Source organism: Ictalurus furcatus, chromosome 23, assembly GCF_023375685.1.
Source record: "Ictalurus furcatus strain D&B chromosome 23, Billie_1.0, whole genome shotgun sequence".
Taxonomy (NCBI): domain Eukaryota; kingdom Metazoa; phylum Chordata; class Actinopteri; order Siluriformes; family Ictaluridae; genus Ictalurus; species Ictalurus furcatus.
The window spans coordinates 16,630,367-16,657,467 of record NC_071277.1 but is presented as its reverse complement, the minus strand read 5'-3'; the positions used below and the strand labels follow the sequence as shown (position 1 = coordinate 16,657,467).

General features: G+C 42.9%; 2 protein-coding genes across 6 annotated transcripts in view; one reads left to right on the top strand and one right to left on the bottom strand.

The window, feature by feature from the left end:
* Nucleotides 1-298: 298 nt before the first annotated feature.
* Nucleotides 299-5,615, top strand: srsf10a (serine and arginine rich splicing factor 10a). Its single transcript, XM_053611132.1, has 6 exons — nt 299-446; nt 1,889-1,993; nt 2,884-2,987; nt 3,130-3,301; nt 4,112-4,162; nt 4,612-5,615. Exons 1-6 carry the CDS (start codon nt 382-384, stop codon nt 4,907-4,909), a joined length of 795 nt encoding a protein of 264 aa, XP_053467107.1. The 5' UTR covers nt 299-381; the 3' UTR covers nt 4,910-5,615.
* Nucleotides 5,616-6,775: 1,160 nt separating this feature from the next.
* The window catches only part of ubr5 (ubiquitin protein ligase E3 component n-recognin 5), a 44,820-nt gene continuing 24,494 nt past the window's right edge, over nt 6,776-27,101 (bottom strand). Inside the window, exons 19-58 of one of the 5 annotated variants that reach the window (XM_053611126.1) lie at nt 26,946-27,100; nt 26,351-26,548; nt 25,921-26,131; nt 25,697-25,823; nt 25,283-25,434; nt 25,011-25,106; nt 24,668-24,791; nt 24,301-24,398; nt 23,933-24,087; nt 23,584-23,675; nt 23,001-23,147; nt 21,912-22,030; nt 20,839-20,965; nt 20,444-20,573; nt 20,147-20,307; nt 19,526-19,765; nt 19,239-19,362; nt 19,033-19,144; nt 18,791-18,922; nt 17,209-17,466; nt 16,608-16,876; nt 16,219-16,430; nt 15,738-15,971; nt 15,495-15,568; nt 14,996-15,168; nt 14,730-14,843; nt 14,413-14,627; nt 14,085-14,205; nt 13,632-13,977; nt 12,759-12,846; nt 12,119-12,284; nt 11,869-11,999; nt 11,703-11,763; nt 11,394-11,572; nt 11,201-11,285; nt 10,905-11,060; nt 10,413-10,526; nt 9,433-9,577; nt 8,497-8,582; nt 6,776-7,524 (exon numbers count right to left, since the gene is read on the bottom strand). In XM_053611126.1, the coding sequence (XP_053467101.1) occupies nt 7,312-7,524; nt 8,497-8,582; nt 9,433-9,577; nt 10,413-10,526; nt 10,905-11,060; nt 11,201-11,285; nt 11,394-11,572; nt 11,703-11,763; nt 11,869-11,999; nt 12,119-12,284; nt 12,759-12,846; nt 13,632-13,977; nt 14,085-14,205; nt 14,413-14,627; nt 14,730-14,843; nt 14,996-15,168; nt 15,495-15,568; nt 15,738-15,971; nt 16,219-16,430; nt 16,608-16,876; nt 17,209-17,466; nt 18,791-18,922; nt 19,033-19,144; nt 19,239-19,362; nt 19,526-19,765; nt 20,147-20,307; nt 20,444-20,573; nt 20,839-20,965; nt 21,912-22,030; nt 23,001-23,147; nt 23,584-23,675; nt 23,933-24,087; nt 24,301-24,398; nt 24,668-24,791; nt 25,011-25,106; nt 25,283-25,434; nt 25,697-25,823; nt 25,921-26,131; nt 26,351-26,548; nt 26,946-27,100 (6,140 nt within the window). In that variant the 3' untranslated portion in view covers nt 6,776-7,311. Of the gene's footprint in view, nt 7,525-8,496; nt 8,583-9,432; nt 9,578-10,412; nt 10,527-10,904; nt 11,061-11,200; nt 11,286-11,393; nt 11,573-11,702; nt 11,764-11,868; nt 12,000-12,118; nt 12,285-12,758; nt 12,847-13,631; nt 13,978-14,084; nt 14,206-14,412; nt 14,628-14,729; nt 14,844-14,995; nt 15,169-15,494; nt 15,569-15,737; nt 15,972-16,218; nt 16,431-16,607; nt 16,877-17,208; nt 17,467-18,790; nt 18,923-19,032; nt 19,145-19,238; nt 19,363-19,525; nt 19,766-20,146; nt 20,308-20,443; nt 20,574-20,838; nt 20,966-21,911; nt 22,031-23,000; nt 23,148-23,583; nt 23,676-23,932; nt 24,088-24,300; nt 24,399-24,667; nt 24,792-25,010; nt 25,107-25,282; nt 25,435-25,696; nt 25,842-25,914; nt 26,132-26,350; nt 26,549-26,945; nt 27,101 lie in introns of all 5 variants that reach the window. The other 4 variants (XM_053611128.1, XM_053611127.1, XM_053611130.1 and 1 more) reach the window with 4 other exon arrangements.

Sequence of the window (27,101 nt, the reverse complement as noted above, 5' to 3'; positions counted from 1 at the left end):
ACTAAAAAAATTAGAGTGAATAAGACTTTTGCACAGTACTGTGTATTGAGCATGTTAATGATTAGTGAACACTAACTCAAAATGATGACTGGAAAGAGCATCAGGAAATATGCAATTCCTGCTGTAGTGATAAACAAATCCATCCACTTGTTCCCCTTGTGAGGGAACGTTCTCAGTAATTAATAAGTAAAGTTAATTTGTGATATTCCAACTTCTCTCAGGACATTCGTTCAGGGTTGGCGCATGCGCACTACCACAATAATGACGTCGAATACTACGAGCCACGAACGCGCATGCGCACAACCCCAATCCGCGACGTTGGCGGCCTACGAATAAGGTCCTTTGCTGTATCTCGACAATTTATAGTCGGTTTAGTGCGACATGGCGCGGTATTTGAGACCACCAAACACTTCTCTTTTCATCAGGAATATCTCTGACGAAAGCAGGTAGGTTTTTATAAGAGTCATATAACACTGATTTAACGACAGGAGATATTTAAATAATAATACAAAAAGATAAACAAGAACGACTAGCTAAGCGTAGCGTTTGCGCTCGCGCTCGGCGGCATGGCTACGTCATAAGCACTAAAGCACGTACTAGCGTACTAAACAGTGTGTAGAAACAGTACGCGAGGCAAATATGGCGGCCTGTGAGGTGTAGTATTCCGGCCTACTATCTAGTGTGGTAGTATGGACGTGGCTGTAAAGTATTGGTTTCCACACAGATAATCCTTTTACTGTTTAGCGCCTCTGCAATTAGCGCTGTTTATATATCTATAAATTGCATTTACTGTGCATTTGGGAGGAAAAAGAAAACCAAAAGCATTTGGTTGTAAAAATAGACAAGCTCAAAACGGCTACCAAAAAAGGTAAAAAGGCTAATGGCGGTTCGGCTAGTCGTGCTCATTGTGGCTAACTCTAGCTAGCTTAGACTGTTGGGTAGGTAGCTAAAAATAGCTAAAGTAATGAGGGCGGGGGGACTAAATGACACACTGATACTGTAATATATTTTTTTAAAATAATAAATTATTGAACTGAGGTATTTGTGGTGAAGTTAATATTATATTGTACTAAAACAAACCTGCTTATTAGTAACAGAAATTAGCTAACTAGCATGAATGAATCCAACTTAGCTAGCCTGTTCGAGTTGCTTTTACCACGTGGCCTGCTGAATAATGACATTTTAGTCATTGGAAATATTTTATTTATTTATACATGTGTGTGTCTGTCTGTCTTTAGATAATATTGGACTGTTAACTGCAGAACTAAGCAAGTGAAGCCCAAAACCTAGTTTATTCTCTACCTAATTTGTGTATAGTATACTGGTGTGTTAGTGTGCATAATAAAATAAGTGTGTCTGTGTAAAAAATGTATAATTTTTTTCCCCTTGAAAATGTTCTAAAATACTACAGAAAACGTTGTAACTGGGTTTTGTTACAGTGTGTGTGTGACTAATAAACTGTTGAATGGAGTTTTGAGGGGTGCACAAACTTTTCTGTACATTGTATAACGCACCTTTCTGATCTACAGGGTGCTGAACTGATTTTCTCATATAAATTGTCATGTAAATCCAGGAAACTAAACTGGGAAATGTTGACGATGATTATTCACAGAGTAGAAGGATAACATGTTTGAGTGTTCCTTTATGCCTCAGGTTCCCTGGAGAACCCCCTCCCCTGTCCTGCACATTTTAGGGGTTTTCCCTGCTTTAACACACCCAGGTGAACTCAGTTAGGGCTGTTGGAGTTGCATGAGGTGTGTTAGAGCAGGGAAAACACTACAATATGCTGAACAGGTTGGTTGTTGGGGGTTTTTTTACGCTAAAACTTACAGGGAGAGAACTCTCTCCTTCGGACACATGAGTGAACTATGATTTCATGATGCTTTAGGCCAGAGGATTTGCGTCGTGAGTTCGGTCGTTACGGCCCTATTGTAGACGTCTACATTCCCGTTGACTTCTATTCCCGTCGGCCAAGAGGATTTGCATACATTCAATATCCTTTTGTAAGCAATCAAGCGGGTGTGTTGTGTTTTTTTGTTTTTTTTGGAGGGGTTAAAAAGAAAACCTGAAAGTGAAACTGTGAGATCTTAATTTGATTGTATTCTGGCCACTATGTCTCCTAACTGCTATTTCTTCTGTTGTCTCAGAAAATGTAAAGACATACAGTTCTGGAGACCGTCCCTCCAAAGAGTATTTAAGAGTAAAGGCTGAAGTAGAGTAGATTGAAGCCAAAGAGCCCGTAAGGATTCAGGCGCCAAGCGATAGAGGGGAGAGAAAGAGAAAAGTTAAAGCTCGAAGATTCAAAGAGGAGAAAAAGAGGGCACCTGTTCCAAACAGAGAGAGGAAAAGAGCAAAAGATAATGGGGCAAAGACAAGCAGGAAACCTCTCAAGGCCTTCTGGGAAGCGCTTAAAGACAATAAAGGTCAAGCTCAAGGTCAAGCATGTTAAAGGTAACGAGTATTAACTTTTGTATCCTACCATTTTGCTCTAGTCTGTGCATTGTCCCTTTCCCCCCCCCAAGTTAGTTTTCTAATCTTAACCTGTGTCATGAGTTCTTCAGAGATGATCCATGTTAACTTCGTAATTCTGCTTGTCAAACAATTTCTTCAATGACGACGAAATTATGAACGCTTAAAAATGAAATTGCAAATTGATTCAGTAATTACCCCCCCTCCCCTGTTCATTATGATTTCTTCATATTGAGCTCATTTGTGCTTTCTCTCTCTATACATATTCAATATGACCCATACAATGTAACGTTTTACTGCTAAAATGAACATGGTGTCCTCCTGAGATCCTGTCTGGTGAACGTGAGTATGTTCATGTGATTAGCCTGTGTGTCGGTGTGTTTTTAAAACGGAAAGCCTTAACAGCATTAGCACGTTCGAGGACGTCCGAGATGCCGAAGATGCTCTTCACAACCTGGACCGGAAATGGGTCTGCGGGCGGCAGATTGAGATCCAGTTTGCCCAAGGAGACAGGAAAAGTAGGTGTCTGTCTGTTTTATGTCTCTTTTGTACACACCAGTGTTACTGGTCCTGCTTCCCCCAGCAGCACTGAAGACAACGGGAGTTTGTCTTCGTCTGTGTCGTTCAGCAGAATGTTCTGAACAGCTTTCTCTCTCGTAGCCCCGAATCAGATGAGGTCCAAAGAAAGGCGGTCTCCTCGCAGCTTCTCTAGATACGACGATTATGAGCGCGACGGCCGTTACCGGCGCTCTCGGAGTCGCAGCTATGACAGACGTCGCTCTCGCAGCCCGTCGTACGAACGCAGACCTCGCCGCTCCGATAGTCCCAGAGAGTGAGTCCTGACTTCACTGACGTTTCATGACCTCGTGGCTTTTGTACTATTGTAAAGATTATTTTAACTGACGCTGCTCTGTTAATCTACAGTACAGTGGTTATAACAAGTCTACACACCCCTGTTAAAAAGGCAGGGTTTTGTGATGTAAAAAATTAAGAATTAAGCCAAGATAAATCATGTCAGAACTTTTTTTTTCCTATCTTTTACTGTGGAATTTGATGAAAAGCAGGAAGAAATCCCATGGCTTTTCCAGCTGGATGTTAATAACATAATGTCAGGAAAATCCTATAGGAACAGCTGTATTTTATTTGGGGGTAATCAGTCACTTTAATTGATGGCAGGTGTACACTAATTAGTATTTAACATGAGTTTGAATGTGATTGGTTCATTCTGTACACTTCCACATTCTCGTTTATAAAAGGGTGTGCACACTTATTTATGCCTGCTGGGTATTGAAACGGTTCTGACATGATTTAACTTGGTTTCTTTTTTTTCTTCCCCCCCCCAAACACAAAAACCTGCCATTTTAACAGTGGTGTGTAGACTTTATATCCACTGTAGGGTTTGGTTCATTCATACTCTATTCAACATTCACAATTATTCAGTTAAGTCGTGTTACCGCTGTGAGAGGTACACTGTAAACTGGATCACATGACTCATGGTCAGTACCGTTTTTGACAATCAAATAATAGTTTTTTGTTTTTGTGCTTGCCTGCGCTAGTTATTTTATGTGATTGACTTTTTATTTATATATATAATATAAAATATATAATTTTTTTTTAAAATTGGTTTGTCTTCCTCGAACAGCTCCCGCTCTTATGGCAGACACAGACGAAGCAGAAGCCGTGACAATGACAGGTGGGTTTTGTGGTAGTGTGGTTTTTGTTTATTTAATAAAGAAATATAGCCTCTTCTCAGATTGCATGCTGGAATGCACTTTATTAATATCCATTAACACTCACATGATGTAATCTGATAGAGCTGAAAACGAAGCCATTGAATGCTTTGCATTCAGTTTTTTCCACATAAGAGAAGGTCCCTAAACATTACATTTGGCAGACATTCTGGGTTTTAAAATTGGTCCTGAATGGTTTGATGGTGAGGAACCAAGTGGTATTTCATTTCCATTTGGTGCAGAAATGTTAGTTTTGATTTGAGACAATCAAACTAAAATACAGAGTACACAGTGCATGTCAGTAATCAGTAATGTGTTTATATTTGAGTCATTTTATCGATCAGACAAACCGTTAATCCACGGAACAGATTTGTGGCCGAGTCAATGCTATTTTCTGCATCACCCCCTGCAGGTCAAGGCACGGACGAGATCACGGTCGAGGGCACCGCGGTGCTCCCTCTCACAGCCGCTCGGGTTCGCGCTCCCCCTCCCCAGACACCAGGATCAAGATGAAAAGCAGGAAGTCCCGTTCCGGGTCCCGCTCGCCCTGTCCAGCTGCTGGCGAGGATGCACCGCAATCCAGCGGCGCACGAGAGGACGAGGACACCCGTGCCAGATCGGCTTCCCGCTCCTGCTCGCGCTCAGTTTCACGCTCCCATTCGCGCTCCCGCTCCAGATCCTGGGCCGGACGCAAATCTGGAGGCCATTAGGACTCTCGGTTGTTTAATACTGTAACTCGTGCAGCTCTCGGGCAAACTGTAAAACCCATCCTGTACAGGCCATTTCTTATGGGTTTTGGTTAGATTTCGTTTTTGCCGGTTTGCTTGGGAAAACATGTGATTCTTGTCTCCTGTTCAGCAGTAGGTTTCAGGATCAGTAAATGTTTGTGGCTGATAAACACCGCCCTGCATAATTATTATTATTATTATTATAATGTTTCAGTGTTTTTTATAGCTCATGGTTTTGTTCCGTTTGGTGATTTAGCTAAAAGAAGGCTGGTGTTAAACTGGTCACCAAGAAAGCGTCCAGTCTCAGTACATGCCTTTTGATCAAAAAGGACGCAGGTTTATATGGAATTTATTCTTGTATTTTGTTTAGGCAATCTAGTTAGCATAGTAGGGTGTGCAGTATTTTCAGTATCTGATATGAATGTCTTTGGTTTGTACAAATCTCTTTTAATCTGGCATAGCTAACCTTTATCCCCTCAAATCTCTCTTAGATGTCTTGTAGAAACTCTTATCTTCCCTGGAGACTCCACCCCTTTTTTTTTTTAATGAAAGTTTTCTGGTAAATGTATTCCTGATTTCCATCCTGTCATGTTCCTGAGCCTACAGCAATGTTTTACTCTTTTCATGTTGGAGACAGATCAGAGGACAGAGAGAGCTCCTGTATGTGAATAAAAATGTACACTTTGAATCAATCTAATTTGTGTGCTTTTCTATGATCGGAGTTATGTCTGAACGTTTTACATGGACTCGCAGTGCTGATGTGAGTACCATTATTTTGTAACCAAAACTGTTAACTTTAGCTCAAGTCTGAGTGGAGGTGTTGGTCTTCGTATTAAAGTGGCTAGAAAAACACTGAAAAATGGTTTTGAACTTTCATCACCAGTGCCTGTGGTATGAAGATACACACGTGCAGGTCATTGCTATTACAATAGGGTGGACGTTGATTCAAACTGCCCTCTTCAATGATAGTGTTGTGATAAAATGTACAGGGGTAGACAAATGATAAATTCATTAGCTAACCTCTCTAGGAATAAAAGGTGTAATGTGTGGACCCTTTCGGTTGCCCAGAATCCTCACTAAGACTGAGAAGTGAGTAAGGGAAACAAGTGTGCAGACATTCCTGCTGGCTGATGAGGTGTTTGCAACTCTAGACAGTCACCAAATAGTTCTGCTCTCAGACCACAAGGAGAATTACATGCTAGCTTTATGCTGCTGATTCTGAAAAAGGTCATCTTGTCCTACACCAGCTACAAACAAAAAAGCTAAAATCCAAAACCAAAAACAATGACCATTGTTCCCTAATCAGTATGTGAGCTGAATGTATATAAAACTTCACAATGGTCGCAGGCAGAGGTGTGTGATCGACCGAGCTTGTTTAATATACACAGTAAATATGATTTTGCATGTTCATTCAAGCAGGTGCTGTTCTCCTGATCAGGTGTTAAAATGAAACATTCCAGGCACAAACTGCCCACAGGTTAAAAAAACAACAAAAATTTGCATAAACTAAATTCTGCTATTGAAGCACATCCGCTTGAAAAGGAGTAGAGTTTGAGGTCAGAATAGACGTGAACTGAAAAGACAGCGAACTCTTATTTACATCTCAATGAGCTACAGGTTTAAAAAAAAAAAACAAAAAAAAAAACAAGAACAAAACAACTATATTTAAAAATGCAGTAAAACAGAGACATACTTTATCTCAGGAACATGAATGATGATGTCTACCTAGGCAGCCTCGTCCTAAATGATATACTAAAGTGTGCATGATAGTGTCTGAAAAATATCAGAATCACTTTGTAGAACCCGTTAAAGTCCTTATTTAAGCAAATCAGTGAATAAAAGATGAACTAATGGTTTGCATCCAAGTTTATTTTGAAATTCCCTACGCCCCCTATACAAGAAAGACTCTTTTTTTTTTTTTTTTTTTCCACAAAGGCAGCAGTGAACTCTCAGTCATTAATGTTTACGTTCAGGGCAATGAAGGGGGAAAACAAATTCATCATCACAGTGAAATCTTTCTTTTTCTTTAAATACATCTGCTGTCGTCTTTGGCTGCAGTTCGGCGGACAGTTTGCTGTCGGGCCGATTTTTCCTGGGGAGTTACGGTTCGAGCCAATGGAGCCAATGCAGGAATGTACGTTTACTCAGAAAACGGAAAGAAAAACGAAATGAGAACGTGCCGTGCGCTCGTTCACGACCCAGACTGCAAAGGAAAAAAAATGAAGGGGAGGAGGGGAAGGAAAGAAGGAAAAAAAAAAAATCCTAATACCGCCAAGGATGGGACAGCACTTCCTTTTAAATTTCATAAAACTGTATAGACAAAAAAATCTACAAAAATGGAACTAGTAATATTACACAACATGTAAGTAAACACTCGTCACCCTCTACACAAAGCCGAAGTTCTTGGTCTTGATGGCGAGGAGGAGCTTCTGCTTGAGGATCTGTTTGGAGGAGTAGAGCGGCACGTAGAGACGTGAGATGCACGTGTTGGCTGTGGGCAGGTGTTGGTCGTCCGGAGGCCTGATGGTGATGGACGGCATCGGCTGAAAACCTTCCTCGCTGGCAGGTAGGGACGGGCTGGATGTCCAGAAATACACCTGCGGCGCAGAGAGAAACGTTACCGTCGTCTCGTCCGTACACAGAGGGGCCGATATTACCCGGTAAAGCGCGATGATGAAACAATCCGATATTTACGTTTTAGTCTGTGAAAATTCATTCAAATTATACATCCTTACTGCAATCAAAATATAGAACGATGCTTAAATGACACGATAAATGTCTCTGACTGTGTGGACGTCATGGTGGAATCGTGTATAGAATACAACGTCAACATATAAGTGTTGTGTCGTACACGTGCAATGCTTTAACTGAGTTATTCAGTGTGTAATCTCACCGTGTTATACACTCACTAACCACTTTAATAAAAACACCTGTACATCTGCTCATTCATGCAATTCTTTAAATCGGCCAATCGTGTGGCAGCAGCTCAATATGCAATGTGCAGGTACAGGTCAAGAGCTGCAGTTAATGGGGTAAAATCTCCATGATCTCAGTGATTTTGACCATGGCATGGTATTTGACTGTAGTTCAAGTATTTCAGAAACTGCTGATCTCCTGGGATTTTCACACAACAATCTCTAGAGTTTACACAGAATGGTGTGCAAAATAATAATAATAATAATAATAATAATAATAATAATCCAGTGAGAGGCAGTTCTGCAGACAGAAACGCCTTGTTGACTGTTTTGAGCTGACAGTAACTAGAACACTCTTTACAATTCCGGTGAGCAGAAAAGCATAACACGTCAAATACCTTGAAGCAGATGGGCTACAAAAGCAGAAGACCACATTGGGTTCCACTCGTATCAGTTGGAGAAACAGGCAACCAGGCAGTGAACTGATGTTTGATGCCAACGTTAACTGAAGCTCTCTATCAACTAGATTTCATGGCATGAAAATCTGGCAGACTGGAGTGAGCAGGTGTACTTACTCAAGTTGCTGGTGTGTGTGTGTGTGTGTGTGTGTGTGCACTAAGTCAACTTGAAGCAAAGATGTCGTCGTCGTCTTACCAGATCCTGCCTCTCGGTCATACTCATTTTCTCCACGATGGACCAAAACCAGCGTTTAAACTGCAACAGCTTCTCTGCGTTCTCACCTGTGGATCAAACCAGAGCAAATCAGCTGCATGAACATTCCTGTGAGATGCCCCTAATTATAACGTTATACCTGTAAACCTTCATGTCAGGTCTGACTAAATAGAGGGTGGGAGGGGAGAGAGGAAGAAAAAAAAAAAGGGAAAAAAAACATTTGATTTATTTATATATAAGTTATACATGTATTAGTTTATGCATTATTTTGCATTGCAGTATTTATGCATTGTTTATGGATGCACAATAAAAGCACTGAATTAAACTACAGTCCTAAATTATTAATAAAATCTCCCTTTCACTGTACTTGTGGTTTCTGTTACTCACTGCCCTTAGGCATATTGCTTTACTTGTGTTTACTTTGATCGCAGTGTTTTAATTGGACATCACAGATCCTACTTGCACAGATCTTACTTACTCTACACCACGAGTGAAGAGCAACGCGGCCTCTATTCTATTTAGTTGTCGCAGCTCTACGTTCAATAATAAATTGCTTGATGTGGAGTTTTTGTTAGAAAACGTTTTTAAAACTGGTGCATAGCATGTATTTCCATATCAGAAATAGTTAGAAGAATTAGTTCATTGTCTTTAAACATTAATTGAGAAGAGCATACCTAATAAGGCGTGTCCATCGCCTCTGGCTAGCTCATTAGGGGTAAATTTATAAATGTAAAATTTCTATATCCAGAATTTATATATTTCTGTAAAGCTGCTTGGTTACAATGTCCATTGGTAAAAGTGCCATACAAATAAAATTGGAATGAAATTGAATTATAATCAATTCTATGAAGTTGAAGGAAATCACTGGGGGTAACAAACACCACACTGAACAGGATGGATAAGAATCAGGTTCTGTACCGGATTCATCATTGAAGGAGGTGAAGCTGATGAGCATCTGCACGTTGACCTCGCCGCAGCCATTGACGAGCAGCCTGAAGTCTTCGGCTGTGAGATCCTCCAGAGCGTTCTTAGGGAGCACGTCCAGAAGGCCCTTCCTCATGGCCTGGGGGGAAAAAAATAGAAATTTTAACATTTATTACAACATCTTAACTTTTGTTTTCTTTATTAACAGGTTATTGCTTTATTTACTTATTTGTTTACCCATCAATTTACTGCCTACTAATTACCTACTTATTTGTTAACGCATACGTGATTTATTAATTTTAATTTCTGTAATTGTCTTTGTTCACTCATGATTTCCACAAGTCTGTTCCATGGGTCGTGATGTTCCGGCCTTGCTCATGTTCTTTCCTGTTATCTTTGCCTCGTGCATTATCTACACTGTAAGCACGCATCGGTCTAAAAGCCTACTGCGTCCAATTCTGTGTTTAGACTACAGAAAAACAGTTTAGTTTTTATCATCAATAATAAGCTGTTACACAAGCATCAGTAATGTCCTCGAAAAGGTACTACAGGATTAGATGTCGACAGATTGACCGGTTTTGCTGATCAATCGGCACAGATCGCTGGAACAGCGAATCAGTTTATCGGCAAAAACCACACAGTTTTTCCTGGTTTCGTCCGAGAAGCGTCCGCTGTCATTATACGGTACGAGAGCGGCCTCTAGTGGAGAAATAAAAACCATCGCTGACAAATTTTGTTGTGTTATCTGAAGGATTTTTTTTTTTTCATTTTGGAAGTCTCCATTTTTATTTATTTGGAGAGGGTTTTTTTTGTCTCAGTTTGGATGTATATCTTTTATCTACTTTAATATTTATTTATTAGTTAATATATATTAATATTTATATATTTATTTAATTTAATTGTATTTATTTTTGTAATAAAAGTTCAGCAATATTTTTAATTTGAGTGTTATGTTTGCATTAACCTGTACTCACATGCAGAGGCTGCTCCGCTACAACCAGCATCCTGTGTTCAGCATATTTCCTCACGTACTCGTACACGTTCTGAGGGGTTACAGGCATGCTACCACCGCCCGCCAACAGCTCCACCTGATAAACACAATCACAACATTCGACCATCACTAATTTTCAAAAGTAATCAAAACAGAACAGCAGCGTCGCGTGTGTAATAGCGAGCCATTGAAATTGGTACAAGTATAAAAATCATGAATAACTCGCTCTCTTGAAATAAACACAACCTCACAACATATGCACCACCTTGTTAGCTAGACTAAGTTGTCAATCATGTTTGGTTGTAAGTGTTGAGTAACAAACCAAATGACTAAAGTGCATGTACAACTAATGTTACACTACAGCCTGATTTGGGAATATAGGTGGAAAAAATGATATTTAATATGAAAATATATAACAATGGACAAGCTCTCTAAACGTCTTTACACACAGCGCTTCAGACCAGAATGGCGTTACCTGTCCGGATCCTTCTTCCTTGCAGAGGTCGATGGCGAAAGCGAGGTCCATGGCGGCGAACACGGCCTCGGCCTCGCTCGCCTGCGAGTGGCGAATCAACTGCCGCAAACTCTCGTACATCACCGGGTCGAAGAATGCAAAGTCGTGCCAGTTCACCTGCATCACACAAACACACACAGCTCATTTGCTAAAGGTGTCTAATGTAAATCAGTTTCTATTCACCATTAGCACTGAGACTTGCTGTACTAGCAAAAGGTTCAAATCTTCCTAAACGCATAGGAGATGGTTCCACCCACCTTTCTACCCAGCAGCACTTTGATGACGTGCCTATTCAGGGTGATGGGGCAAAGTTCATTCTGCAAGAGACACAGGCCGAGTATTCTAGACAAAAGAGTAGAAAGAGACGTTTGGGAAATCAATCAAACCAGAATCAGTGTTTAAACATTAAAATCGCTCGAAAGATAACGCCTTCCACATCCAGGTTCCTACCTGCCGATGTTGCGGAAGCAGTTCAGCCTGGCCTCGGAGTTTTTTCCAGGTCGGGGCGAGTAGAAGCCCCTCTTTCCAGGCTGGTAAAACAGAGGCGCGTTATCGTCACCGTCGTCCGTATCATCCAGCTCCATGTCCACCACACTGCGGGTGGAGGCGTGTCTCTTCCTGTTCTCCTGCTGCGCAAAAAAAAAAAAAAAAAAAAAAAGAAAACACGGTACACGTCGTCAGAATCCTAAATCTAACTGTCCGAGGCTTGCGTTTATAGAAAATGACTTCTGTGCTATAACTGGATACAAAAGATTGTACCTGTGCTTTCTCTGGAGTGTCGAGGAGACCGAGATCCAGTATGCTGTCAGCGCCATTTTCCCTGCAAACAAAAGAGGATGAGGAAAAGAGTCAGATGTACAACTACTAGACAGTCAGAAATGAGAAAGAAATAAAAAAACAAGAGACGTGAGAAGGAAGTCGGTACCTTCCGTGTGTGATGAGGAGCTCCATGGCCTCCTCTACACGGGCTCGGAGAGAATCCTCGCTGGCCAACAGCAGCAGCAGCTGAGCAGGCGAGAGCTCCAGCAACATGCCTGTGATTTTACTGGCAAATGCCTGATGAATGAAATGAGAGAGAACACTTCTGTGAAAATGACGACGATAGCCAGTGCGACGGTTTTACATCATCCTACATTATCTAGAATCTTTATAGGTGCTTAGACGCGAGTACGTACCGGCTGCATGGCATGGACACGGGGGTACAGACGCTCCCCTAAAGCCTGTCTGTGAGCGGGCAGAGGGTCTGGCTCGTCGCTGGGGTTTCCCTCTGAAGCAGGACGGAACGGCCTGGTGTCGATGGACAGCTGCCTCCGAGAGTCCCTATAGCACACAAGCAGCAAGCTGGAGTGTTTTAAATAAAATAAAAATGATTAAATAAAAATAAAAATAAAAACCTGAAATCTATACTACAATCAAAATTGTGAAGGCATAATCATCCTATTAACCAGCACACTTAGTGACTTCAATGAGCAGAATACTTTGCGTGATATTTCATCATACACACATCTGGGACAATTTTGCAAAGTCAACACAAACAGGACTGATTCAGAAGGCAACATTAATAATTAATCCAGTCTGAATAGGGCTTTAGAAGAAGGACAACCTGACACAACCTGACTCTTATCATTGTAAACGTAAATCCGTCATTTTGCCATTATTAGGCTAGGACACTTTTGTTGAAGCCTGAATGTATTGTGTGTAGAAAATAACAAACTTAGATTTTCTTCTTTCTGTGTCATTTTTAAACGAGGACTCTGGACTTGAGGCGATATTTTGATGAGTAAAACATTGTACCATACGCAGCTTAGCCCCCACCTGTCTCGGTCTCTTCGGGATCCTGCCCTCAGGCCACCGCTCCTCCTCTCCCTTTCCCGGTCCCGGTTTCTCAAGCGCTGCATCAAATCTGCGCACACACACACATAGAAATCAGTCACATCCACACTACTGGTCAAAAGTTCAGAAACGCTCATTCTTTATTTTTCCACATTTTAGAATAAAGTCGTCAAAACTCTGGAATAACAAGTGGAACTATGGGAATTATATTAATCCAAAATAAATCAAAAATAATTTAGTAATTTAGCATTTTCAAAGTAGACGCCCTTTTTGCCTAGAATTTCCAGAAATGTATTCTTGGCATTTCCTCAACCGATTTCTTGAGGAATTCCCCCGAGATTAAAGGAGTATTAAAGGAGTTCACACCTACGCCGGACACTTATCGGCTGCTTTTCGGAACATTTCGCTCCGAGTCGTCAGTTTAAAAAAGATATTTGTGTAAATAAAATGTTAGTTTTCTAAGACAGCAATGAATATGTTGGCACGATTATATTTTTGTCGACAACAAATCATACACCTTCAGATCAAAAGGTTTTTACGATCATGAGAAACATTTCAGTCGAGTGTCTCCAAACCTTTGACTGACAGTGTATATAGCATACTCTAGAGCTTTGAAGGTGTGATTAAAGAAACTTTTTTTTTTTTTTTAATAATTTCAAAAATGTTTACATCTAGACAGCTTTCATAGACCGTGATTCTGTGCAAAGTATTTCCTTAATCTGGAACAAAAAAAGTGATGCAAACATTATACAAAATTTCTGGCACTAAAAAAAAAAACCACAACCTTATTGGATTATTGTTATTGATATTCCTATTATTACTATTATGATGACATTCTTAAGAGGCGGGGCTTACTGCTGGCCTGCATGCCCTTGCTGACGCTCTGTACGCAGTCCAGGTTGGGCAGTTTGTCGTTAGACAGAAAGGCCTGTGCGATGGCCGTGTAGAAGCTGCGTGCCACGCCGCTGCCCTCGCCGGGCTCGTCCTTGAAGGTGACCTTGACGCGGTGCACAGCCATGGGCGTGCTAGTGCAGCGGCGGCCAAAGTGTGTGTTGAGCTGACGCATGGTCTGTTGGATGAGCTGGTCACGGTCACGGTCCACCTCCAAGGCCAAATCGCGAGACTGCAGATTCCGCAGCTTCTCCATCTCCCGCCGAAACTTTGACTCCTTCACCTCGAAACCACCCAGCTCGGTTAGGATCTGCAAAACAGACCACGCGGGGGAGAGCGTGAGCAAATGTAAGACAGTGGGGTAGCTCATAGGGTACCGTATTAGGTACGTATTAGGATTCACGTCTCAGGACTTACAGATCCGGGTTCAGCCCCTACGTCCTCCATGAAGACACGGCCGAAGAGCTCGAGGGAGAGACGCCATCGTCCCAGCAGCATGTCGTGAGAGATCACCATGCCCATGAAGCTGCAGTGAGGACTGGCAAAATACAAAAACAAAATCAAAAGGAAACGAAAAATTTCGCCCTCACTTATAGAAGTAAAAACACTGATAACAATAAAGCAGCCGGTTATTTAGCGCGATATGATAACTGCTGCTTGTTAGATTTACTTGTTAGTCATTACGATCATTATTTCCTTGAGGGACGGCTCCTCTCACACGTGACAGAACAATATTCGTTCTTACATAAAAGTGGGAAGAGGTGGGCCTTCGCTCTCAGTCAGACCAATCTCCGCGAGGAGGCTACTCTTTAACTGGGCAGCAAGATCTTGGGGGGAGGGGCCGGGCTTAGAGACGTCCATGTCCTGCGCCGTCATTTGCGGCTCTTCACCCCTCTGCCGAGACTCCATACTCATGACGTTTTTCATATTAGCTGAATAGGACATCTTTGTGGGCAGAATCTGGGGAGGAAGATTATAAATCAAGTTACAGGATAATCTGAAAAATCTAATGTTTGTATTTTTTGTTTGTTTACAGTATTAATCAGTGCAACGTGTGTTTACCTGTAAACAGTTCATGTCCACAGTGAGCTCTGAGAGACCTTTGCTTGCCATGTAGGAGGATGAGTAGAGGCCTTGACTTGGCCGCCCGAACAGGTCCTCCTTCCTAGCGTTTGGCTATAATGAGCAGAATAAACATATATTTTAAAAAAACAACAATAAAAACCATCTCTAATCCTCACTAAAACCAGCACTATGAAGTTACTCAAGTCTTTATGTTCATATAAGGTGACAAACACAGCTGGCTTAGAGAGAGTCAGACAGCTGACCTGCAGCAGGTGAGGCTGGTCAGCAAGAGGGATGGCCTCAGCCACTGGGACTTCGAAGGGATTCGGCGGAATGCAGCCGAGGAAGGTCATGGAGTCGGAGCGACGGAAGAATGGGTGGTGCTGACCTGTTTCTGAAGGAACAGGCTCCTCCTCCTTATCCTGAAGGGTGGAGCCTATAAAGATACACACACTCACACACTTTATTTCAGCTATAAAAGTTTGACAGATCCTTTATTACTACTCCCGTAAAGAACGTTGTCTTGTTAGCTGTGAGCTGCAGTGCTTAATTTTCTGCCATCTAGCAGGTAAGGTAAATTAGATAGCAAAGCAACATCTATGTTAATTATTATCATAATATTGAATTCACGAAAAGTTTGTCTCATTTATATAAAAAAATTTTTTAAAAAGCGCACTATCTAGGAAACATCTAGTTCTAGAAAGTTCTGTATGTAATACTTACACTGTGCATGGAATTAATAAATAAGCGTGTTCAACTCACTCTGATTGGTGTCCTCATCATTCTCGTGCTCCGAGTCCTCGTTGTCCAACGCGAGTTCCAACGGGTCACGGTTCCTAAAAGGTCAAAACATGGCACAAAAAGTTAGAAACCGGTACGACAAGAGCTACAAAAAAAACTCTCTCGTAGCTACAACCAATAAAGCGCGACTTTAAAGCCTGCACGACACACGGCGTGTTTCTCCCTGAACGAGGCTGTAGCTCAGCCCGTTCTGCAGCGTCTGACCTCTTCCTGTCCATCTGTGAGGTATCCAGCGTGGTCTGTAGGTTCATGGCTTTTATCCAGTAAATGAGGGCCTGGAAGACGTAGGCCACGTGTTTCAGCGAGCACACGTCCAGCACGGGCAGCACGTCAGAGTGCTCGTCGTTATGGGAGCGCATCAGGGAGAGTGCGTAGTTCAGGAAGTCGCCACGCGCTGACATCATGCCCTGACGAGCAGTCAACAAAGTAGCCGCACGCCTGCAAGTTTTTAAAAAAAAACAAAAAAAAAAACCCAATCATTTAATTTAATGATCTCGTACTCTAAGGTTAAATCTTAATAATAATAATGAATAATATTGTTCATAATAACGAAAAGCCTGTAACCATTAACAGACTGTAAACATCAGAATGAATTAAAAGCGACACTAGGTTACAAAATCTAGTAGCTGAAAATATTTATTTGCTGCTGCTCCTGATATTTTACTTAAAATGTTCACTGTCTAACCTGCGTCCCTCAAGCGTCCGCAGGCTGGCCTCCTCACGTGCAGTCATGCGCTCCCTGCGGCCGGAGTTCTGAGAGGCGTGCAGCGGGTGGCTCGGGTGCCCGGGGTCTCCCGCAGACGACAGAGCCGAACCGTAGCGCAACTGAGCCTCCGTCGAGTCCATGATGGACACCATCCAGTTCCACGTTGGGACCAGTTTCTCCTCAACAAAGTTCTGGAAGATCGATATAAAATCATACAGACGGTGAAGATGGCGTACTTTGAAATCTTTTTTTTTTGTTGTTGTTGAACGTCAGAACACAGATCCACCTTTTCATATTCTGTGTAATAATAATAATAAAAAAATTTGGCTCCAATATTTTACCAATGCGCTTCCCTCGGGCCTCCTCACCTGTAGGTTGACTGCATCCTGATAGGTGAGTTTCACTGCAGCGGGGTACTGCGAGTAAACCAGGTGGTTGTATTTGGGGATGAGGCTCATGAGGTCAGAAATCTGGCGGATGACGATGCTGTAAGCTCTTGCCAGGCTGCTGGCAGACGTCAGGTAGCTGCTGGAGTTGCTGGCCTCCAGGGCTGCGGCCGCGGCGGCAGCGCTGGTGCTGATGGCGCTGCTGCGGCGCAGGTTAGAGGGGTCGATGTAGATGAGGCCTGCAGAGCTCGCTACGAGACAGTCGGGAATATTTAGATACCACTACCAGACAAAATTTTATACACACTCATTTTTCCACATTTTAGAATAAACGCATCAAAACTCTGGAGTAACACAAATGGAACTATGGGAATTACGTTGTGATAAAAAAATGGAGGGAGGAGTCCAGGGACTATTGAGAGAGCACCCAGGGCAGTTAAAGGAGTCTTGATGATGCGGTCCAGTCTAAATTAACCACTGCTAGTCCACCTTGAAGCCGACACCCACCAGACTGAAGACACTATGGGCTTCATCACTTCATAAAGCGAGTGCTGAAAGCTGAACGAGTGTAAACTCGGCTTACCTGCGGGAGTGGAGGAGCTGGTGGGGGCGCCCCCGGCTGTGCGCTGGCTGGGAGTGGTGCGCACTGCCCACTGCATGGAGCGTGGGGCCTGAGCGGCACTGTTGGCATGGGCAGATCCTGTGGTCCTCTCGAGCGGTTCGTCCAGCAGGTACGTCTCCTGATCGGCGTCATCGCTCTGACTGCTGCTGCTGTCTGAATCACTCGAGTCGTTCGACTGGGAGTCGTCCTCGGAGAAGAAGGCAGGCACGCTGCTGGCACCTTCACAAACAAGAGGCAGAAAGAGGAAAATAAACAAAAGGTCTCAAACTTCACCAAATTCACTATTTGTCGAGTCTCCCATTATTTTGTACACTAGTAGAGAATATCCGAGGCACAAAATAAATAAATAAATAAAATAATAATAATGCACAGCAATACAGGGCGGTGATTTCAGACAAATCTGTGTTCCGTGTTAGCACTAGTAACCAAAACCACACAAGACACAGCAAAACTAGCTAAAAGAACTAGTGACAAATGTTTTGTTAAGGTGGCATTCTTAAAATCAGCAAATTAATCAGTCAAACATTTTCCAATTAGTACACAATGTATCAAGAATAGCAGAAATTTACAGAAACTCTGTACGTCGCGTTCAATCACAGCAAAACTTGCAACATTAAAAAAAAAATCATAATTAATAGTTAGTTACAGCATTATATACTGTATTTTCCAGACTATAAGAAAAAAGCTTTATTTGCAAATTTATTTCTATTGATTTCTAAATCAATATATAAATGGGTGTCGAATCAAAATCAACCAGGTGCTTTAATCTTAATGAAACTTGGAAGGAATAACGTCATGGTTATTAAAAACTAGCTAGTCATTGTTAAGCATAGTGTGAAATATAAATGCCTGGGACATTAATGAAACAACCAAGCAACATGGATACAGTATATTGTCTAATACTGTACAACTTATAGACTGGAAATTACGGCAAATTAGGTTTAACGTGGTTTGCTGTTAGGAATGTCCGGGTGGTTCTGTTTCAGCACTTCCTGACTAGGAGTTTACATGCTCAAGAATCCAGTCAGTCAGGCTGTGCGGAAGTGAGGTTTCTGCAACGTTTCGGCAGATAAAACGGTGTGCACACGTCATACTGGACCCGGCAACAACGCAACAGAGGAAAGAGGAGCTCATACCAAACAAAGGAAATGCCAGGGACACCCTACTTCCTGTAAATGAGAAAGTGTCCATTGAACTAAACACTAAAGAAGGCTAGTGGATCATATCAGGAAAAAAAACATTATAATAAAACAAGTATGTACTAGCAGGTGGGAAAACACATTTGATATGAAAAAGCAAATAAAAGCACCAAAAGACCCTTTTGATTAGTAGTAGTATTAAGTCATTACACAGGTTTCACGCCACTTTCTCAAGATGTGCGTTCGAGGTCAATGGTTATTATTTGAAAGCAACTAATACTTCACCCACAAAAAAAAAAATTTTTTTTAAAAATACAGGCAGCAGTTAGCATTATGGAATTCACATATCATGCTAACTTCTCATTTGATTTCAGTCGCTTTTAGGCAAATTTGCTATTTGGTACCTGCTTCAGAACCCGCCGTCGCTGCCGTGACGACGCTGCGGCGCCCGCTTGCATTGTCCTGGTTGCTATGGTTACTTTCGCTGTCGCTCTCCGTCTCGGCGGCGGCTAACAGATCGAGCTCCATGTCGCTTCCTGGGGGAAAAAAACATGTAGTAAAGAACAAATGAAACAATTCAAGGGATGGAAGCAATGCGCGGCTGCATAACGCCTTACGGGTGTAAAACCGAACATCAGATCTTTACCGTCCTCGTCGTGTTCGTCATGCTGTCCCTCAGCTTCGGCAGGCTCTTCGCCTTGCTCCTCCTGGTCGTCGTGGTGATCTTCCTCCCCGGCGACTCCCTCCACCACCTCCACCTGGACACAACCAGGATCGGTTATTAGCGCAAAGCGTCTAGTAAGCGACGTATAAAAATCATGTGCTATTCATGGATGGGTTTCCGTTCCTGACCTCCTCGACGTCGGCAGACACGATGTCGTCCTGCTCCTCGTCTCGTCCGCGTGCGGTCTGCGATTGGCTGCTGCGCCGTGGCTGAGGGTTCCTGATGATGTAAGAGGAGGCTGATTGGCTGGAACTGGAGGACAATATTGAAATAAACATAATTACTCATAATTACTCTACTAAGTGAAGACAACAGCTGAAAAGGTAGACATTTTAAGATCTTAAAGCCAACAAGAACTGAACTAAGGAATTAACAGTTCCTATCAATCGTTCTGTACGTGTGTGTCTGTACGCACTTATTGGACTGATCGGGTGAGGGCCGTGGGGGCAACGGCTCCACAGAGAAAAGCTCCTCGCTGCCCTGCACGGCGTCGATGCTGGTGCTGGCCAGCGTGAACGGTGCGGTCGGCCTGGCGATGCCCATGCGCACCGGTACGATCAGAGACTCTGCTACGTTACACAACTCCTCGACGGCATAAGGCAGGAGCGCCTGGAAAACGCGCCTGCACTTCCCTATGGGCTGCGGAACGAAGTTACTGCGATGGAAAAGAAGCAGACACGTTAATAAAGAAAATTAACCTGATTAGAAAACAAATACTGGAAACATAGCATAAGTCAAGTTAGCAAAAGTTTCAGCATTTAGCACAGCCAAGCGTTTTTTATTTTTTTATTTTTTTTAAATGGCCGCATCAGTATCAACCAATAGTAAGAACTCCACCAATAGAGCCATCATGATGAAAATTGTGTGTGATTAAAGATGTCCATCTGGTAGACAAAAACTCTTCTGTGCTGCTTTGCCAAGATTTGACACTGTAAAATTGTTCATATCTACTACATATACATATATAAATAAATATATTGTTTCCCCCCCATTTAGCAGAACTCAATCACAAGCCCCGTCAATCAGATCCACATACTTTTTCTTCTTGGACGAAGCCATCTCTACGCTAAGGATGACAAAAACCCTGGCGACGGAGCGCAGGAAGCGGCGCGTGACGCAGATGGCCTCTTCTCTGCGACCTGGAGTGTATTTGTTCTGCAGTTCCTTCACCAGTGTGCCCAGCAGTGTGTCAATAAACTACACAACATAAAAATATATATATATATTTATACTGCACAAACGTATCTCCATCACACAGCCTAGGAAACAGGGTACTCCAAAACAGGTTGAGCGGTATTCGTGCTTATTTGTAGGTCATTTGTCTCTGACTCACAGTGAGGTCTGGAGCACATTTGACGATGAGGCAGTGAGTGAAGCAATCCAGCCTGATCGTACCGCTCTGCTGGTTCAGGTACATCTGCTCTTCCGGTAAGAGATGAGCAATCCGGCTGCTCGCGCTAAGCCTACACGAAATATAAAATACGCATGCTAGGGAAGTGTTTGTTTCTGAGTAAGGTGACGAGTTTAATAGAAAAATGGTAGAGAATTGGCAAAACAAATATCAGAGCGGTCAATTAATATTTACACAAATATGTTAAGATTTCATGTGCCACATTTTGCAACGCGTTTATACAGTCGAGCTGAAAGAGAACACGGAGCTCTAATTAAACATCTCATTTGCGGGCATGCCAACGTGAAAGGAGTAAAGGTTCTAGAAGAGCCACTTACGGATCTTTGTTCTCCTGCGAGCCGAACATAATCATGCACTTAAGAGCGTTCCAGTCCTGCAGCACGCGCTCCAGAGCCAGCTGGGCAAAGCGTGGAGGCTCTAGGTCATGATCTGGCATATCTGAATCTACACAAAGAGAGATAGAGAGAGAGAGACAGAGAGAGACAGAGAGACAAAGACAGAGCAACAGAGAGAGAGTGAGAGCGAGAGAGAGAAACAAAGAGAGAGGGAGAGACAGAAAGATAGCGGGAGACACACAGCAAAAGAGACACAGAGATTGGCAGCGTGACAGAGAGAGAGAGACAGAGGGAGAGAGAGAGAGAGAGAGACACAGAGACAGAAAAAGAGTGACAGAGAGAGACAGACCAAGAGCGCAACAGAGAGAGAGAGAGGGAAACAGAGAAAGGCAGAGTGACAGAGACAGAAAGACAGAGAGAGAAAGAGACAGAGTGAGAGACACAGAAAAAAAGAATGACCGAGAGAGACAGACAGAGAGAGAGCGCGCAACAGAGAGCGAGAGAGAGACACAGAGAAAGGCAGCGTGACAGAGCGACAGAGCGACAGAGAGAGAGAGAGAGAGAGAGAGAGAGAGACAGAGCGAGAGGAAGACACAGAGAAAAACAGTGACAGAGTGAGCGAGAGCGACAGAGAGAGACACAGACAGAAAGAGAGAGAGAAAAAGACAGCAACAGAGAGAGAGAGAAAGAAAAAAAAAAAGAAACGCACCATGAAACACTGAGACTGGATTAAATGAAATGAAAGCTGTGCTAACAATCCAGTTGCAGCGTTGCTTTTAATCTCTCGTCACTAAATCCTGATCTAAATATAGATTAACTTTAATCCTGCCACTTTGAACTCTGATTTAAATTTCAGTCATCAGTTTTAATCAGTGTAATAACAGCCTATAAAAGATGGATTAGGGAAACCAAAGGGGTTCTCTAAAGTAAACCTTTCTGACTCAACTCAGCAGCACATGAAGACTCCCTGTGAACCTGGTGCATTAAAGAAACAGGATCCGACACTGTTGTAGTGAACACGAATGCTGTTCTGAGGAGTCAGAGTTGTTCTATACCTTCTGCATTAACAGCCTTGCGGTTCCTGTCCTCCCTGATCCGGGGCGGCCGGTACTGACAGTGCTCCACACTCTGCCGTGCAACGGTCTGCACCAGGAACAGCAAGATGTGCTCACCCCTGCAGCGACAGAGAGATAGAGGAAGGAAAGGGAAAGAAAAGGAGAGAGGGACAAGATATCAAAGATCACTCATCAAATCAGAGGAGGAGAAGATAAGCATGCTGTTCAACAGCCGAACATCACCAGCTGAATTACTGAAATAAACAGTTATTTTTTTTCACTGATCTAGAATCCTCATCAACTGTAGCGTGTTTTTTTTTTCCGTGATGCGTCCAAGTGATGAATCCCCCCTTTTATACAACTACACACATTTAATATTGTGGAACATCTATGAAACATGTTAGAGTCTGTAATCGCTTACATATGACCGCTATAAACATTCTTTCCCTCAACAGCCTCTCTTTATTTTCCCCTCTCTCGAAGTGAAGCTTGGAGAAAGAGGGGGGGGGGGGAAACCCAGCACATCATGTTACTGAGAAACCACAAACCGTACCACCCTGAAGAGTTTACCGTTTCGGAAAACGTCAACCTCAGACCAATCAGATTTCAACAGAGCTGTACGATGAGCGTTTTCCGACCCGTAACAGGGAGATTCGACTGCCGCTAAAGCAAGTTCATTTTGAATAAAGTGACCAGCTTATTTATTAAAAAACACTTTCTCTCATCGTTGCATGTTAACCCTCCTATTATGTTGAAAAAATTTTTTTTGAAAAGTTGCATCCATTATGTTATGGGTCAAAATGACTTCCAGAGTTTAAATACACACAAAAACAGCAAAGAACAGGTTAAAACAGTAAGACAAGCCATAAGAAGAATTATAAGCATATAAAGTTCATGACTCTAAATGAGGAAAGTCAAAAAATCTCACAGAGAAAGAGAGAGATTAACCAGTATTTCAGACATCTCAAATGTGGAAATGGAAACTGAGCCATAACATGATAGGAGGGTTAAAAGATGAACTACTCTTTTAAATGCAACGTGATAGTTCGTCTGCGATTCGTGGGCGTGGCTGTGGGAACGTGAACACACCTGCTGTTGGGACTCGTCACTAGGTTGGTGGTGGTCAGCAGCCTATAGAGTAGATCAAGGCGTGCCGCTTTCTGTCCGGCGATCAGGGTTTTGCACTTGCACTTCTCCCAGCAGTCACAGTACGCAGTGGGAGACGTTCTCTTGAGCCTGGGCACGCGCAAACAAACACACATGTTAAAGTCGGTATGTTTAATACAGAACACATACACATATACTTTATATATTTATATATATATATATTTATATATATATATATATATATATATATATATATATATATATATATATATATATACACACACACACACACACACACACACAAGCATGCACCAATGTTCTCATTTTCAAAGCTAATATCAGTGCTTTATGGAATCAATACTTCATTACCACATTACACACTCCACTATTTTCAAGAAAAGGAACAGCTATAAAGTCGTGATTCATCTCGTAGCACCTTGATCGATTCGGTTAGGCGCTTTAAACTCTGAGGTGATGAATTCGAGACCCGAAGCCAACAAAAGCATGTTCTACTCAGCTCCGTATGAACCAGCTTTGCCTCAGATGAATAAGAACGTCTACTCACTTGCAGTCGTGGCCTTTGTGGCAAACCCTGGCACACTCGGTGCAGCAGCACAGAGACTCCAGCAAACCACATGTCCTGCACTCAAAGATGTCCTGCACACAGACACACACGCACGCACGCACAAACACACACGCACAGACAGACACGCACAGACAGACACGCACACACACACACACACACACACACACACACACAGTGTAAAACTCTACCCATTGAGGTCCTGCACATGGCTGGGAGTGTTCATGTGAACATTTTCAAATCATTTCTGTATACTCGTTAACAAGATCTTTTTTTGAATATATACTTCATTCATGTCTCATCTGTGTAAAGTTAAACGGGTTGCGTTCACCTGGTTGATGTGCTCAGCTCCTGTCCAGGTGAAGCTGCAGGTGTCGTTACAGCAGAGCACGTAGAGCGGCGAGTCGTCGGGGTTTGTCCCTGCAGGACAGATCATTTCCATAAACATGGAGTTCACGTCGTCCTTGTCCCCGATACTGGACTCTCCTGTGGGTCACAAAACAGGAGCCATGAACTCGGAAGCATGCTTTTCAATTAAATTTTAAAAAAAACAAAAAAAAAACAAAAAGAAGGTAAAGAGCCAAATCAAATCTTATTCCATTGTAATGATTCGCTCCAATCAAAACGGCATTAAGTCTAAAAAAAATCCCAAGTTGAAAGACAGAAAAACAATGACATCCTATACTTAAGCAAACTCACCCTTGGCTATTTTTTGGGCTGCCTCCAGGACAGTGATGGCTGCAGGGTACGCCCTCCCGCTGACGGCCAGCATAAACGGAGTCATGCCTCGTGCGTCCCTGTGTAACAACACACGCATACACGTGCCTCGGTCAGCCGCACACTCATACATATGTGACAAAAGGTGATCAGGTGCACGGCCACTTATAACACGGCTTCTCGAGACTGTTCTGAACTGATTATCGATTGACATGCGTTTTAAAAATGCAAGACTGCGCCTTGCTGTGAAGTACCCAGGGGTTCTTTACTTTTGGGCCATTGTGGTATTTAGCTTAAGCTTAAAAAAAATCTATCGTCACTGATTGGCTTAACAAAAACACGTGCATACTTTGCAGAGAGCAGTTCTCGTAGATGAGGTCTCAGGACGACGCTGTCACACATCAGTTTGAGGATCAGGTGAGCGTTGGCCTTGCGGTCTTTGCTCTCCACCACGGACGCTTCAGATGACGGGCCTACGATGAGGAGATAAATAAGTAAGCGCTCTTCTCCTGCTCTCTCTTTGCTTGCGAGTATTGTCCAACAGCAATTAAAGAAATCATGGCACTAGGAAATAAAATCTCACTACACTAGAAATCAAAACTGAGCAATTTGGGGTCATGAGAACAGAGGGTTAGACAGGAAAAACCTTTTACTCGATTAGGTTTTTGGTTGTTTTAAGAAGTCTGTCTCACCTGGAATGGTGGATGTGCTCGGACCTTGACTGGGGCCGGTGGACGCGGTCGTGAGCGAGCCGACTGCGGGGGCCAAGATGAAATCGATGTCACCGTCTAGCAGAGGAGACGGATTAGTAGGAGGTTAGGGACTAAACAGAGGTATGCAGTTTTGTTTTTTTAATTCTATGTATGTTTAGTGTATGCACAGTGCAGGTGAAACCTACTGGTATTATATTAAATAATATCAAACGTGATACTGGGAAAGTTTGAACCCACAGACACACACGTACCAGGATCCATGGGTGGGGGGTCCGGGACCCAGCTAGGCGGGGCGATGGGTGGGGACACCGGGTCCTGGTGGTCACTGGAGGATGGGCCTGACTCGTGGCGGCCCATGGAGGCGGCTCGGAGCGAGCGCCTCATCATCTCTCGTAGGCGGAGACTATTTATATATAATAAATAAAGAAATACTTAAATAAATAAATAATATAAAGTGTGCGTTCATCTGTTTATCCATGTGTACCATGGATTTGTTTTACTCCATCTTTAGGCAGTTGCTAAAACCTTAAAAAAAATACAATTATCAGTCCAGCTTATGAAAGAATAGCTAGAGTAAGCCTTCTTGACTGGATAAATTAAATAAATAAATAAATAAATAAAGACTTTTAAATGAAGCATGGTCTCCTTGTCGTCCCCCCACTTACCCGCGACTGCTGGACGATCCGGTCCGGTTTCCCGAACTGTTGCTAGACACCACTGAAATGGCATTAGCGATGGCTTCAACTGCAGACAGCCTCTCGGCGAACGTGTTTCTTTCCGAGCGCTCGGCTTCTGCGGCACAGCACCGAGCTTCAAAAATAAAATTCATTCATACATTTTTACAAATATTTTATTATCCCTCCCTTCCGTATTAATTCCTTACTCTGACCTTCCTCCTCCTTGGTCTCCTTGTTGCTGATGGGGAAGCAGACGGAGACGCAGGCGTGCAGAAGGTTCCTGTTTCCGTCACACCGATGGCCGAGCAGAGCGCCGAGAGCGTGAGGGTTCTGCTCCAGGAGCACGGCCTGCTCTAAACCCACCAGGTACTGCCGACAAGCTTCGAAATCGCAGCGCAACACGTGCTGCATCAACGTCTGCTTCTGAAACACACAGCAAATATTCAGGTGCACGTTTTATTAAAGTACTACTGAGAAGGTCTTAAAGTGGACCAGCAGGATTAGCAAAGGCATCCGCTCAGGAAACGATACTATGCTAACAGGAATGTTGAATGCATGCATACATGTATAAAATCTAGCTCCTAAGTTCACTAAATTTAGAAATAGTACTCAAATAACCCTGAGCAGAAGAACAGCAAGTACCTCTACTGCCATAATGATGACTGCAGCTTTCTTTTTGATTGTGGAGTTGTTGGGCAGGTTGGCAAGGGAGTGAACGCCGATTCCCAAACTAGCGATAGGTGGCAGATCCAGCCAATCAGGGTCTCGGATGCCACCCATGCAGTCTTTGGCCATTGGGTAAATGGTGCCGTTGCCATCCCGCAGAATGATGGGGCTCTCCTGTAAGCACCACAGGTTGAAAGTCAGAAGGAAAAGGAGAGGGAAAAAAAGGAATAGTAATCGTCTTGATCGTGCATGGGCTCGAATAAGCCAGCTAAGAAGAAACCAATGAAGTGTGCTAAATTTGTATTGACCGTCTTATTTCACTTACAGCCACAAGAGTTTTAGTCTATGCTTCACAGATTCATGATCAGTGACATTTTCACAGTCAAAAGCTTATGATATGAAATGAATAGAGCAAAGTTTAAAAAGATATATATATATATATTTGTACGTATTTTCTAATCGTTTGTATGCCACCCTTTTCGATTCCTTCGGTTGACCTTCACAACATGTTGCTCATATTCAAGACTGTGGCATAGAAATGTTTAATAATAGCATTAATAAAGCTCTTTACCTGGCCAGCGGTGAAGATGGCCACGTTACGCTCGCTCTGGCCCAGAAAGGCCAAGTTACTCGTAGGGAAATGATTCTCTTGCTCGGCTTTGCCAGTGGCCAAGTCAAATATACAGTACCGAACCCAACTTCCTGTTTTGAGAACAGCATGGACTCC